Below are 15,570 nucleotides of genomic sequence, written 5' to 3' on the forward strand. Positions count from 1 at the left end.
CTCTAGGATAAATATTTTTTAACCTATTAAAACTCATTTAAACCTTTTTGTAAAAAACTCTTGATTGTTTTTTAATATATGTAAAAATCAATTGTTCTACTTCTCAAAAATCCAACTTTATTTTTAACATTAGAGCTTTGAAAGAGAGAATCTTTGAGGACTGAATAAAAAAAATTACCCTAGAAGTTCAAGGTGGCAGAAAAATCTAGTGTTTCAATTTAAAAAAAAATTCCTAGGTTAAGGCTTGAAGATGAAGGTGTTTAAGTCATTTTCTATCAATCTTCCTTGGTAGATCACGATTGAGGGGTATTATCAACAGTTTGAAAGTAGTCGTATCTCAAATATTACCCAAAACTTGTAAGTGTATAGTTAAAATTCTAAATCACCCACACCGAAAGAGTTACTTAGAGCCCATCATTTCCTCTCCTAGCATCCACTCGCGCATTTCGCCCACCATAAATCTCTTAGCACCCACATTATCATTTCACCCATTTGCTAAAATTCTAATAAGTCTTCAAATGAACTTTGGTTCTCTTCTTCATTTTCTTTCTATTCTACTTATTCCCTCTCTCTCTCTCTCTCTCTCCATATTCATTTCTGAGAAGTTTAATCAATGAAAATTAGTTTTTTTTTTTTTCATTTTTCAAGTTATCTTATTTTTTTAAAATTTCTCTAATTTTGTTTTGTTGCATTTAATCATCAAGGAAGATGAAAAAAATCACTTTTAAAACATTCACAATGAAGATCTTAGATCCAAGAACTTTAAGATTTTTGATAGATTTTCTTAAGTAGGTTCATATCAAACTTGTTTTAACAGATTCAATAGATACTCACTGAACATTACAAAACCAATTCAATACGCCTCAACATACCGAACACAATGAATAATATGAGAAAGCTTTATTCAGTAAGTATCTATTATTGACAAAACAAATTCGATAAGTACCTATCGAAAAAAACTTTCTCGTGTAAATTTTTGTATTTGATATGTCAATACTGAATTTTTATCTATAAGATAGAGATACCTATTGAACCTTACAAAAATGATTTAGTATTCGACATGTCGAACTTGAAATTTCACATACAAATTTTCTCGTATAAATGACTGACTTGATTGATTTTTTGAGATGTTAAAATAGAAAAATGCAAGATAAAAAAAAAGAGAACATGATCGTTGAAATTAAAATCCTCGTTGTAACTTTTCTAAGTCAGGGGTATGTCGTTAGTTTGAAAACATAGAGGACACTTATGATATTTGCAAAAACATGGGGGGCTATATCGAAATCGTCCAAAAAATTACTTAAGTTGGCAAGAGAGAAAACGGTGGGTGGCAGTAGAACTAGGGGTGTCAATGGATAGCCGAAATCCGAATTTGAATTCGAAAATCCGGATATTATCCGAAATTTTCGGATATCGAATTCAGATTTGGATGTTATTTTATAATTCGAATGACTTTCGGATACGAATTCGGATATTGCAAAATCCGGTCCGATATAATATACATATTATGTATTCATGTTTTACAACAAAACTTTTATATATGTATATATAAGTGTCGTGTATGCATGTTATACAACAAAACAAAACTTTTTAACTTTATCTTCTCTCACGTCTCACCACACACGATCCAGTAGCCATTAACGATCGGTGAGGGGGTTTTCGACTGTGAGTTCCATACCCATCGTCTTCTCCGGCCGGCAACATCCAGTTACACATTCTCTCTCTCTCTCTCTCTCTCTTCCTCTCTCTCGCCTCTCGGTAATATCCGACCGACGGACCATAACCATCGTGACCGACAAGCTTCCAAAGATACACACCCCTTCTCTCTCTTTCTCACACACACACACACACACACACAATAAAACCATATTTTATCCGATTTAAAGACTGAAATAGTTAGAAGATTAAAAAACAAAATGAAAATCGATTTGTTTTTTTAACCGATTGGGAATGATGGTATTTTATAACAAATTTTTTTTTTCGAATCGGATATTATCGAATATCCGATACATTTTTCGAATTCGAATTCGAATGTTTGCTAGTGATATCCGATCGGATTTGGATTCGAATTCGGATATCATCATTTTTTCGGATTCGAATTCGGATATAGTACTATCCGATCGGATATCTATCCGTTGACAGCCCTACCTAAAACCCTAAAACCCTCTCTCTCCATCCTTTGTTCCCCATCTCGGCCTCTCACGGATTGGAGATCGGTGATCAAATAATCTTCAGGCATGTTCGTCTTCTTGATCATATTTATCAAAATTCATATTTTCTCTGATGCTTAAATGATATCTTAAATTTATTTCCTTCTCTGTTATTTATGTTGAATTCGCATCAGAATCTGCAAACAATGGTGAAGAAGCGAAAGCACAGTGAGACTAAAGCTTCAGTACCTTCGAAGAAAGACGAAAGTGCCCCAGAGAGACCCAAACGGACGCTTTTGGGTTGGAAAGAGAAGGTTAATGAGAAAGAGAACGATTCCCCTGTTTTTAGGAACAAAGAGAAGGTTTTGGTCACTTGTTCGCGTCGCATTATTTACAGGTAATTTTAATTTTTTTTAACATTTGTTTTATATTATTTTTATTGATTGTGTATGATTTTAATGATTTACAGGTACCGACATTTGATGTTGAATGTGGTATCGCTCTTGCCTCACTGTAAGAAAGACAACAAGGTTGAGTCAAAAGAAAGCAAAGGCGCGACTCTAAATGAGTTAGTTGAGCTTAAGAACTGCTCATCGTGCCTGTTTTTCGAGGTAATATTCACGTTTAAAAAATACTATTTGTGATTGATGGTTAGATACGATCTTTAGTGAGATAATGTAATAAAAGTTCTCTTCTTCAGATGTTTCGCAAGTGACAAGACCATGGTAACAAAATTTGGATTCGGTATTTATTTGGCTAGGGCTTGGTTCAATTAATTCGGATAAATTTGGCAATGTTTCATTAAAAAAATCGGAAATATTAATGATGTTTTTAGATTTGTTACCAAAATCCCTCATCTTTGACCTCCCAAATCCTAATGATGAAGAAAATACAATTTTGATAGTGAAAGATAATTTTTTTTTAAATAATATTCCAAGATTAACCAATAAATTATTGATTAATTCGTCGATTTATTCGGCTAGTCATAATCGGAGAATTTTACAAAATTTTGAAAAAATTCGGAGAATTTTGTGGCTATGGACAATACAATACTTTAAACCATGATTTGGGTTTCTTTTCTATGAAATATGTTGTTTGATCTGTCTAACTATACACGTTGCATGTATTTCTCATTGATGAAAACTGCCGTCTGGTTCATCTTAGAGATGGTCTTGTCTCTCTACGCTAATTAATGGGTTTTGAATTTAGTTTTACTTGTTTACAAAAAGGGTGTCCTATATGTTATTTTGATCATTTGGGTAAGCAAATTTGGGTTTTTCTATTTGTGTAGGAATCAAGTCAGAATATATTTTTTTGTTTATATCTAACTTCTCTTCTTGATGTTATATATGGTTCTTTTTTCCCCCTATTTCAGTGCAGGAAGCAGAAAGATCTTTACCTCTGGATGTCCAAGTGCCCTAATGGACCATCTGTGAAATTTTTAGTTAATGCTGGTAATTTTTTCTCCTCTTGGTTTCTCATATTATGAAACTGACCTCAGTAGTTTGGATAAGGTGTAGATGGTGATGAATTTTACTTATTATGAAGATTACATAATGAGGTTTTCCTTGTTGATGTGCATTTCCTTCATGTTATTTAGGATTTTTCATTTTATGTTTTTTCTATTTTATTAAATTATTTAAATATGTTTCACCTTGTTATTTAAAGTTTTGCTTGCCAATATGCTTGATTCTGAAGGATTGTATTGTTCTTTTCAGTGCACACAATGGAAGAATTGAAGCTTACTGGAAATCATCTGAGAGGGTCGCGGCCGATTTTAACGTTCTCCACCAATTTTGATAAAGATCCTCATTGGAAGCTTTTAAAAGAGATAATAACGCAGGTACTTCCAATTTCTCGTTCTGTTTTTTTTTCTTGGTTGGTTGAATCACAATCATCATTCCGGTTAGCCAGTCTAATACCGAGCTAATTAGTATGTGATTGACCTAGAATGAAAAAAATTGAAAAAAAAGAAAGATACAAAATAGACATACAAGCGGTCCTGTCTAAGAATTATAGAAAATTTGGTGGGATCACCAAGATAGTCTCCCACTAAAAACATACCATCGCAGGACAAACCTTTAATTCCTAAAAGATTAGGGACCTAAAGACCAAAGCATTGATCTTTATTATTTAGTAACATACAAACACTCCTAGGGATCCACCTTGCCTTCCAAAGTCCTAATTCATCTCTCTTACCAAATGCCCCAACATGGCAAATGGTAGTAGAGACCGAGTGATCTTAATCCTACCACAAGAGGAAAAAGTGTAATGAAGACCCCCTTAATTTGTCCCTTGCATAATCCAACAAATTTCAAAAAGTTCGGAGAAATGACCCCATGTAGCTCTTGAATATTGGCAGTGAAGAAGTGATTCATTGCCTCCAACTCCTCTTCCACATGATGTAATATTCTGTAATGATCTTGGCGTGAAACATACGATGTATTTTGGAGACCTAAACAAAGAAAAAATCAATAACAATGGTAGAATGATGAGATTGTTCTTATCAAAAAACAAAAACAAATATGATGAGATTCAATGGTGTATTAGGAAAAAAAAAGGCTATAAATTCTATAGGCATTGATACTACAGAACTGGGATTTTAAACTAATATTCTTCAGTCCAATATCCAGTCTTAAAATGTTACAAAGTGATTATGCCCTTGAAAATGATAGTCTAGATTAGATGGTTTAGGATCATCACATCCGTCTGACCTTTGACTTGGTGAATCTTCTAGTGTGCCTTGGGTCTTGACTCGACTGTTTGTGCGGCACATGGATGTGTAAGTTTATAGAAGATAAGAATTTCATCTTCTCAAGAAACCCCCTAGTAGCCTCATTAGAAAATAGTTGCTTAATAAATATCTGAGCTTTTTAGAAATGTTTTGCCAATCAAATGAATCGGCATTTCTTTAATTTTGTAACTTATTTGGGTATGGACACAATATTTTATGACCTCCTAGGTGAAAGATACCATTGCCACAGATGAAGCAAGAGCTATCTGGATGGTCAGGCAAATAATGCTGACGTTTAGAGAGGTCTTCAAATTAAATGCTTGTGGTCATCCTATTGGGTCAATTTTTGAGATGCTAATTAGTTGTTGGTCTTCTTACCTCAGCATGTGCGCGCCGTACTGTACTGGTATGCTATCAGTATCTTTATTGATGGGTTTCTTTAATCTTTTTTTTTTATTATAATGAAATTCACACTTTTGGCATGGTTCATTTTGAGTTGCATTATGGCTGTCAAATTGATAGCACTACTTTATCTTTATAGATTAGTTTATCAGCTTATGTAAAACATCTAGCATCGGTTTTTCGACTTTTCAACTACCATCGATGGATTGTTACATTCATTTATTTTGGCAGATATTTGGAATTCCCAAGGATCACAGAAAAGCTAAACCTTATCATGACCACATATTCGTTTTCTCTATTGTTGATGCTCACATATGGTTCCGGAATTACCAGGTACATGTTTGCATTTCATTTGGGATCATTTTGTTTGATGATTTCTTTATAATATGGTGATGTATTTCACTTTAGTTATTATTTGATTTGCATTGCAAAATTCATTTTAGGGTAAATATATGGTGGTTTAAGCACTGACATGGTGCATCTCGTATTCCACATGTTTTACGTGCTCTACTTGTGTACCAATGAGGAGCCTGGGTGCCTATAGCTGCAAATTGCACCAATTGTGATTAGTTTAATTTCTAAGGGTGTCTCTGATGACCCACATGTTGGCTTAAGAATACATGTGCACCACAGGCATTCATCATCATCATCAAAGCCTTATCATAGAACTTGAGGCCCGGTGAAGAAATGTTGCTCTTGCATCCAATTCTGTCTAAAACCATGTCCTCTATTAATTATATGTTAATTCTGATAATCAACTCACCCTACATAAAAGACAGACCTTCAACTGGGACTGTAATCAACTCACCCTACATAAATCTGGTTGCATGTGAAGTTGGTGTAAGAGTTATAGATGATTTCAGATTTGAGTCTGTACCATGAGAGGAGCAATATGCAGTCATCAGTAGGGGTGCAACTTGGTTCTGTTTAGGGCCAAATTGGAACCGAACCAACATCTATCTGTAAAAACAAATTGATTAATCTATCCATAAAAAAGTCATTAATCTATGTTCCTAACTCCTAAAATGTAGTAAGTCATTAAGGGTTCGGTTCTCCGTTTGGTTTGGTTCTGTACGAACCTTGAACCGAGAACTGAACAAAATTGATCAGTTCTCTATTTTCTCAACACAGAGCCAAACTTCAACTTGTTTCAAACCAGCCCAAAGCTATTGGTTTGGTTCGGTTCTCGGTTTGAACCGGGCCGAGTTGCACTCCTAGTCATCAATACATGAACTGACTCAAAGCATCTGTTAGTTTACATTATGTAACACCAGGATACAACCTTAGTATTCTTTGGGATAGTATGTGTTGTTTTCTAGTACAAGAACCAGCCAGATCATATGGTACCAGACTTGCATTCTTTTGGATGATTACAAGGTATATAAAAGGTTTGGTTAATTAATATTTAGACCATTTGATTAGGTGATTTTGGGATACAAGATCTCTGGGCAGGACCATGGTTCGAGTGTGATGTAGACTGTACATACATGCTATCATACTAAAAAAAAAAAAAAAAATTTAATACAAGGGGGACAGTTCCTTTCTGAATACTGGCCTCTTTTAGATGTTGTATGATGTTGAAAGCTACTCTTCTTATTGCAAAATGGCTTATAACATATATATTACTGTCTTCGGCAGATTTCTGTTCCTCACAATGAAACAGATAAAGTGGACCGTGGCGGTCTGGACAAAATGACCCTTGTGGAGGTTTGTAACACTTTTAAGTTTCAGGACTTTTTTCCTGCACTTGCATCGAAAACATTGACAAATTTGTGTACTGTTTGTGGATAGGTTGGTCCAAGGTTTTGCTTAAACCCAATAAAGATATTTGGTGGCAGCTTTGGAGGCCCAACCTTGTATGAGAACCCATTTTACATATCTCCGAACCAGGTTAGAAAATTATTGTTTGTTTGGCGTGTTGTGCTTCTAAAACTATATTTCAATAGACAAATGATGTCGACAAGGAAGATGGGGAACCACAAACCTTCGATCAAAACTCCGCCTTCACCCGTATACCTATCAAAAGATTAAAAAAAAAAAGAAAAAAAAAAGGAAAAAAGTAGGGAGAGTCTCCTCACACAATGAGACATTCTCGGTCATCCATCACAATTGTGTGGTGATGACCATCTAATTCTTAACTAGTCTTTCCATGGAATATTTTTGCTATATTACTTTTCTTGACTGCATCCAGAACCTCACAATAGTTTGGAAAGTTAAGTTCCTTCGAATCAAAACCCTCCTTTACCCTAATACCTAATAAAAAGAAAGTTAGGTTCATTTGTCTTGGGTCGACTTTCAGCCCTAGAGATATTCTTGCTCAGACCACATTGATTTGGGTTCCTAATCCCTTGTGTGTGTGTCATGTGTCTAACTAGCAAGGATTACATCATGTAATTATTCGTCTTTTTGAGACTTTCAGATTCGAGCATTAGAGAAGAGGAAAAAGGCTGGTAAGTATGCGAAGAAGATCAAGGCCAAGACAAGGAGGAAGATGCATGAGCAATCAAATCCACTGAAGCCCGACGAATTTGCAGGTCTCTGGAAGGAATGATGAACCAACCAACCATTTGATGGTGTTTGTTTCAATGGGACTTAAAAATTCCTTGATCGCAAAAGAGATTTTAAACCTTGCTCAGAAAATTTCTACTGAATTCTACGACTTTGGAAGATCTAGAACAATGATATCATCATATGGTTACTACATTATTTAACAAATATCGTATACTTTTTCAAATTGATTAAGCCACATTTTTGTCCTTTTCAGGTTTTATAAGAACTCTCCAGTTTCCCCTCATAAGGGAGCTTATTGTATTATTTTTATTGTAGACCAACTTAAGGATTGAATGTTTTATATTTTATTGCAAAACAACTTTGAGGTGGTGGTCTTGGTCTACTTTATACTTTGGAGTACTGGTTTGGGTGGATAAGGAGGGGTTTCTCAATTGCAGATTAGTCTGTTGGCGGGGTTTCAAGAAGATTCCTCCACCTCATACTTCTAGAACTTTGGGAGGGTTTTAAGCAGGAGTGCAAGTTGATAAAAGGATTAATGACGGGATTCAAAGATTATTTGAGAAAAAAGGCTATAAATTCTATAGGTGTTAAGTGAAGTCAAGGTGAGGGCCTTGGTGCGCATCGGGCATGCCTTGAGGTGGGGCAGACCGAAGGTGCCTTGACACGTTTGAGTTTGAAGGCAGTGTAAGTGTGGTATACGAAGGCGTACACCTCATTAAAGCTGTTAAAAAAAGGAAAAAAAAAAAACTCACCCTGCATAAATCTGTTTGCATGTGAAGTAGGTGTAGCTGCTATAGTTGACGGGTCATCTCAAAGGCATGGTTTGTTTTAATTCCTAAGACATTTTTTAGAATCTCACCTAAGATGACTCAAATAAATCGGATATCTCATTCAAGCCGACTTGGTCTCGTTCAGTCGAAACAAGTTTTGAAACCATGCTTGCAATAAAAATAGTGACAAATATACCTTGTGTACTCTATGTGGTTAATGGAAAGGTTGGTCCAAGGTTTTTCTTAAACCCAACAAAGATATTTGGTGGAAGCTTTGGATGCCCGACATTGTATGAGAACCTGTTTTACATATCTCCCAGCCAGGTAAGAAGGTTAGTGTTTTTGGCTCCGTTGTGCTTCTAAAACGATATTTTAATAGACAAATCATGTCTACAAAACTCCGCCTTAACCCATATACCTATCAAAAGAAAAAAAAAAAAAAAAACACTTAAGGGGACTCCAAATTTCTGATCACAATGACCCTGTACACTTTAGAAATGCAGATTTTGTAGAGTTCATGTTTTTGAGGTACTCTAATATCCTCTATAATACATTTATTTTATTTTATTGTAGACCAACTTAAGGATTGGATGTGTTGTAGTTCAACTATTCAAATACTAACTAAATTACTGAGAAGAAATGAGAAACACCTTGGTAGAGAATAACTTGGCAGTATTATACATTTAGGTAGGAAGTTAAGGCTTTGTTTGGATTGAGAGAAGTAGAAAGAAGAGAAACTCATTAACGCTGTGTTTAGATTGAAAGAAATGGAGTTCTCTCCATTTCTCCTGTTTGGATTGTTAAGTGGGAAGAGAAGAGAAGAATTGGGGAGAGGAGAGAAAAAAAATGTGAGTTTTCTTTCTCTCCAAAAGTGGAGAGAAATGAAGAGAAATCTTTTAAAAATATTTTATAATACCAACTCTACCCTTAAATCTCTTTTAAGATATTTTAAAATTTCAAAGTTGTCCAAAGTTCTCTCCAGTCAATCCAAACATGGTGGAAAGAAATTTAAATTTCTCTTCTCCTCTTTTATGTTATGTTTGGATTGAGAGAAATGAAGAGAAGAGAAGAGAAATTTTCTCTCCACCATGTTTGGATTGACAAGAGAGAACTTGAGACAATTTTGAAATTTTAAAATATCTTAAAAGAGATTTAGGGGTAGAGTTGGAATTAAAAAAATATTTTTAAGGGATTTCTCTCCTCTTCTCATTACTTTTGGACAGAAAGAAAACTCATTTTTTTCTCTCTTCTCGCCAATTCTTTTCTATTGTCTTCTCACTTAACAATCCAAATAAGAAAAATAGAGACTCATTTCTTCTCTTCTCTTCTCTTCTCTTCTCTCAGTCCAAATACAACGTAAGAGTTTATCGTAGAGGTCCCCTTTGAAATTACCTAATAATAGTGGACTACCCTTCAAGTGGTGTTATAGTGCTGCACCTACTTTTTAATGCTTGACAAGTAATGAAAATTATATAGGAAGATAGTCGTATGGTTAAGGAGATGAATTTTTATCATTTTTTCTTAATCGCAATACGAGAGGCTCCCCTTTTTCGAGGATGATTTACACATTGTCCCCCACGCTTTGGTGAATATCAGAGATATGCCCCCATATTTTGAAACTAATGACATCCCCCTTTATTTTCCTTCCCAAAATCCATCTGTCTTCTTCAACTTGTAAAATTTTTAACCATCATCTTCATCTTTATGATTTTATTTACTTCAACTTGCAATTTCAAGGCAAGATAAGATAGGGTTTTTACAGTAAGATCAAAATGATGAGATTTTAAGTTGAAAAATCCCTTCAACATGTAAAGTTTTTAACAATCATCTTCATCCCTATGATTTTATTTACTTCAACCAATAGGATTCTTACGGTAAGTTTAAAATGATGAGATGTTAGATTGAAAAATCTTGGTCTCGTTATTTTTATAATGTAAAAAGGTAAAAAATGATGGATTGAAAACAAAAGTTGAATAGATTTAATTTACTCAAGTTTGGACAATGGAATGTCGATAATCCAAATTCACATTCAAAAAAATAAGTATCATTTGAAATTTTCATAATCAGATTTGAATTTCAATAGTATCTCATCCAAGATAGAAACAGAGTTAAATGGATTATATCGTCCGAGATGAGTTCTCATCCATGGATTAGACATCAAAACTCACAGTTAAATGGATTATATCGTCCGAGATGAGTTCTCATCCATGGATTAGACATCAAACTGAGTTTTGAATATCGATAATAATTTGATGAGGTTTGAAAATGTTGTTGATCAATTTTATGTTGAGCAAAAGATGATCAAAATTTCACATTATAGAGAGAGATGTTGAAAAAAAAGTCTACTTTATTTATGTATAGTTCTCAAGAGCACAAACATGAAGCTAAACGGGAAAAAAGAGCAGAAAAACAACACATTGAAATTTATTTATTTATTTTAAGTAATGGTCCAATTGGTTTCACTTCCTACACGTGGCATACTGTTGATCCTAGAGTAAACATCAACCTTGAAGTTGGCCCCACACATCATTCCCTCACTGTCTACCCTTGGCATTGCTTTCATCTTGTTGATTGGGTGCTCATAGCTCCTCACCCCTCCTTCACTGTGAAACATACAACCTGCACCACCCAATCAATCATATATCAACCTTCATAATCTATCAATATCATCAATCAGATTGATCCAATAACATGGGCACATCTTGGGCCTAAGTAGTGGGCCTGTAATTTTTTGTGACCAACCAAAATATTTTGCCAGATAGTAGGAAACTAAGAACAGGAGTTAGATAGCTATCAAACTCCCAGTAGTACAGTGTTCTAAATCGTATTTTTATACTTTTATTACCAAAATACGTTTTACATACCAGTAGGGAAAGGCGCGAAGGATTTGGCACAGCTTTCTTTAATGACCTCCAAATCGTCAGAAATTACAACCGAACCATCAGATGCAATACCCCAAAATAGTTTAACCCCTCCATCCGATCCCTGCCACCACACCGAAACATGCATGCATTAACATCAAAATGACAAAAATGCCCTCAAATCATAAATTTTATGTTTGGCGGTTAAGAGGGAGAAGAGAAGACAACGTACCAGAGCAACAAAGATGGTTCTGGCCTTGTTATCGTAGATGATGAAAGCAAAGCTACCATCGAGATCCTTTACTACCTGATCAGCTGGGTATGGACCCCGGTCTCGAAGGGTTCGATACGCCTCGATCACCAACATTGCCTCATTGGTCCCTTTTGAGAGACCATACTGCTTGATAAGTGGGCATAGGTTGTTCAAGCTCCCCAAGAACAAGCAATACATTTCATCCAAACCACAAAACAACCTTCACAAAAACAAAAACAAAATCTTAATTGTTAATCATCATTTTATATATTTTTTATATAAGAGTAACAAGATTTCAAATCATTTGCTTGTGAAGGGTATTTTGGTCATAATACTACTAATAAGTGGGCTTGGCCTGAATAGTACCAATTATTGGGGGAAAAAGAGGGTTGTCAGGTGATGTTCATCTCTAGTTAAATCCTTTTATAGAACTTCAGATCGATTGTTTGCTAGGGTATTTTGGTCATAAAATACTAATCAGTTGGCCCCTGGCCTGTTTTTTCTCCTTGTTTTTAAGCCCAAATGGGATTCATGTTAGAGGGTATTTTGGTCTTAATGCTACTATAACTCCTATTTTCTTAAGCCCAATTTTCAAATGGGCTACACTTAACGCACCTATTAATTAACCATAGACCTTTGAGTAATGGTTTTATGAACGATTCCGGTTCGATACAGTGATCCAATTTGAATCAAACGAGTCAAACCTTCCCAAACAGTTCCTCAGATACCACAAAAATAATCGATTTTTTTTGCAGACGTTACATATAAAAATCGGATTTTATTTAGATCGAATATTTAAGGGTAGTCCAGTCCAGACACCAGAATCCGATTCTATTATCCTATAGTTGAATTCCAAAATCAGGAAGTTATGTTGGTTAGGATTAACGAAGCAATTCTCCACACACACACACACACAAAAAAAAAAAAAATCGACTAGAATCAGAACCCATTTCTTAGGATCTGTTTGTGACTATTCTCATAATGGATTATGAGAACACGATTCTGAATTTCTAAATCAAGATAATCCACATTAGTAAACTATCTCAATACCGACTCACAAGAGTCGACTCAGATATGACTGAGTTTTAAAACGATCGATACAGAAAGCGATTGATAATAGATTACACGCACCTCTGGTGAGCCGAGTAAGCCCGGTCCGGTCGAGTGTAAGCGAGAGCAGCCGCGTTCCCAAAGCTCATAGAGTAGGAATTATTGTGATGAGAAGACAAGAAGGCCTTGAGAATCTCTTCTGGAAGCTTTGGCTTCTTTGATCCCTTCGATTGTGAAGGACTGTTAAGCTCCTGAGGAGGATTAGCAATCGCTTTCTGAAAAATCGCCAACATTTCTTTCTTTCTTTCAAATAACCTTGAAAAATATTATATATTGTTTTCTGCTTTAAATTCCAAGACGGGAGTCGGGAAGGTGGAAGATGTTTGGTGTGAGTGTAGTATATATAGAGAGAGGTTTGTGTCTTCGTTAATAGGTTAGTAGGTGGCAATATTATCTTCTATCCATTTGGCACTTTTGACCTTGGACTGTGTTGGGTTGGAAGGATAAGTTTACACAGTTATCGATGTTTTATTATTTATTTCAAATATGGAGACCGACTTCAAAATTTTGAAGACACCCTCGTCCTACATGACACGTGGTCTTCTTTTTTTTCCAACTAATTACATACTCCCTCGTTGTGAATATTTCACAAACCAACCACCTTTATGTCTTGAAATTGACGATATATCCCTTGACCTTAGTCTTTGTTGAGGTCATTATCTTTTCAAAGAGGTTGAAAATAATCAATTTTGAAAAGAAAGATTAAAGAAACTTTAGGCTATTTTTCTCTTAGTTTATAAGAGTTCGTGGTGCAAGGGCAGGTCGTCTATTTGAAAATATAGGAAATATCAAATATTGACCTATACATCAAGTGAGATCAAACGTTCCTACAATTCTTTGACGTGGGTTGACTGCTTCAAAGTCTTTTGTTTGATTGGGTGTGATGTGAGGTGGATTTATAATTTGATAAATGTGTCATGTAAAGATAATGATTTCTTTCAATATTACGCTTTGCACCTTCAATCTTTTTTTTTTTTTTTTTAACTTCTTTAAATTTGTTTGATAGGGAGTAATGCAAGGTGGGTCCATAATTTTGGTGAATTTTGAAAATATCACATTTATTTTTAAATTGATGACATGCCCCTCTGACCAAATCTTTTTTCATAGATTAATGTAAATAACTCAAGTAACCTTATCTTCACCCATTAGTGAAAACTATGGATTTCCACCCCTTTCCCCTCGGTTAAAATCCATCGTTTTCAAATTCTATATTTTTATGATAAATTATTTTAACAATATCTTCAATCCATCAATTTTAATCCTATTTTATCTCTTTTAAAAAATCCTTTATTTCATTAAATAATTTTTTTATATTGAACCGTGTCTTTATTATTAAAGTTTCTAGGTTGAACTAAATTTAATTTTAACTTAGAAAGCGAGGGTAAAAAATTAAGAGTTTTGACTAAAGGTTGAAGATGAGAGTATTTAGATCATTTCATTAAGAATAATGCTAAAGTGACTTCAAGAATGTATCTCATATTGTGCATTCCAACATGAAAGTGTATAAAAATCATAAATGTGTTTCATCGAGATATGAGTCAAAAAACATCTACGATTCTTAAACACTTTCACGTCAGGATGTGGGACATGAGGTAAAATCTTGAGGTCACTCTAATAAGACTCTTTCATTAATCCCTTTAAAAAAAAAAAAAATTTCAAAGAGGGCATGTCATTAGTTTGAAGTCACAAATGGGGCATCTTAAATATTTACAAAATATGGAGGAGTAAGTCCAAATTATTACCCTTCAATGGTGAATAGCGTGGAGGAATTTGGATAAGAAGTGGCGTCCAAGGCTTATCTAGAGTTGCCAACAATGACAGAGGTCTGAGTCAGCAACCCACGAGACTCGTGGTTTACTTAAAATTCTGTGGATGGATTGCTACGTCAGATAACTGTCAATTTCCATGTGAAGTCTCTTGAAGAGTGCGACTTTTACCCGACATTGTGACTCGAAGGCATGTAAAAATATTCTAGCAGGCCTGTCAGATGTAAATGGATGGTGTGGATTATCCTAAGAGAGATTCTATTGCCACACCAACTTATGTTAATGCCACTTGAATAATTAAATATTATTCAAAATTTTTGGATATTGAATTTGGATAAAATTTCATATTCGTATTTCACTATCCAAATATGCACTCTGACAGATTCGATTCGAATACCAAGCCCCGCTTCTTTGGATTCAAAATCCAATGTTTTTTTGTACGACTTCTGTAAGGAAGCCGATATTATTACATATCACCAAGATACGATTGGTGATCTCGTCTGAGAGTTGCGAAATCAACACAATAAGCCATTCCCCGATGAGCCACACTGAATCCAAAATGTGTTGAGGAAAGATATTGAATATAGATTTCGCTATCCAAATATGCATTCCAACAAATTTGGTTTGAATATGATTATTAGATACATAATATTATTATGAGTCTGGCTCTTCCATGCTCGTTCGTAGAAGAGAATCGTTTGAAGTAGTATAGTAATTTTTAACCATTTGATTTCAAATACAAATATATTACGGGTCCAACTCTCCCACGCTCATTCGTGGCAGCAAGAGAACCATACAAACTAATATATTAACCAGTATAAGCTTAGAGTTATCAGATTATGCTTCAATCCAACGGTTGAATGTCACTGATTAATTTTTTTCACTAACCATAGTATGCTGATTGGACTGAGCCTTTAAACTTTAAGCAGGCCCGATCTTAATATTGTTAAACTTTAAAGAGCAACAATAGCCCATTTTTCATATTTATCTTAAAAATAAGCCCATATCCAGCT

At 34.8% G+C, this 15,570-nt stretch overlaps 2 protein-coding genes across 2 annotated transcripts; one reads left to right on the top strand and one right to left on the bottom strand.

Annotated features, from left to right (window-relative positions):
* Window positions 1–1,963: 1,963 nt before the first annotated feature.
* On the top strand, window positions 1,964–8,155 carry LOC147390404 (ribosome biogenesis protein BRX1 homolog 2-like). The gene is made up of 9 exons (XM_086459775.1): window positions 1,964–2,235; window positions 2,345–2,547; window positions 2,620–2,761; window positions 3,526–3,604; window positions 3,869–3,993; window positions 5,518–5,619; window positions 6,925–6,993; window positions 7,078–7,176; window positions 7,706–8,155. The coding sequence occupies exons 2-9, from the start codon at window positions 2,357–2,359 to the stop codon at window positions 7,835–7,837; spliced, it is 939 nt and encodes a 312-aa protein (XP_086315901.1). The 5' UTR covers window positions 1,964–2,235; window positions 2,345–2,356; the 3' UTR covers window positions 7,838–8,155.
* Window positions 8,156–10,894: 2,739 nt separating this feature from the next.
* Window positions 10,895–13,113, bottom strand: LOC147390405 (stem-specific protein TSJT1-like). Its single transcript, XM_086417402.1, has 4 exons — window positions 12,813–13,113; window positions 11,661–11,901; window positions 11,432–11,552; window positions 10,895–11,186 (listed from the first exon to the last, which is right to left on the bottom strand). Exons 1-4 carry the CDS (start codon window positions 13,022–13,024, stop codon window positions 11,005–11,007), a joined length of 756 nt encoding a protein of 251 aa, XP_086273528.1. The 5' UTR covers window positions 13,025–13,113; the 3' UTR covers window positions 10,895–11,004.
* Window positions 13,114–15,570: the final 2,457 nt, after the last annotated feature.

This window comes from Akebia trifoliata, chromosome 11 (assembly GCF_017979445.1).
Source record: "Akebia trifoliata isolate Shusen 1 chromosome 11, ASM1797944v1, whole genome shotgun sequence".
NCBI lineage: Eukaryota > Viridiplantae > Streptophyta > Magnoliopsida > Ranunculales > Lardizabalaceae > Akebia > Akebia trifoliata.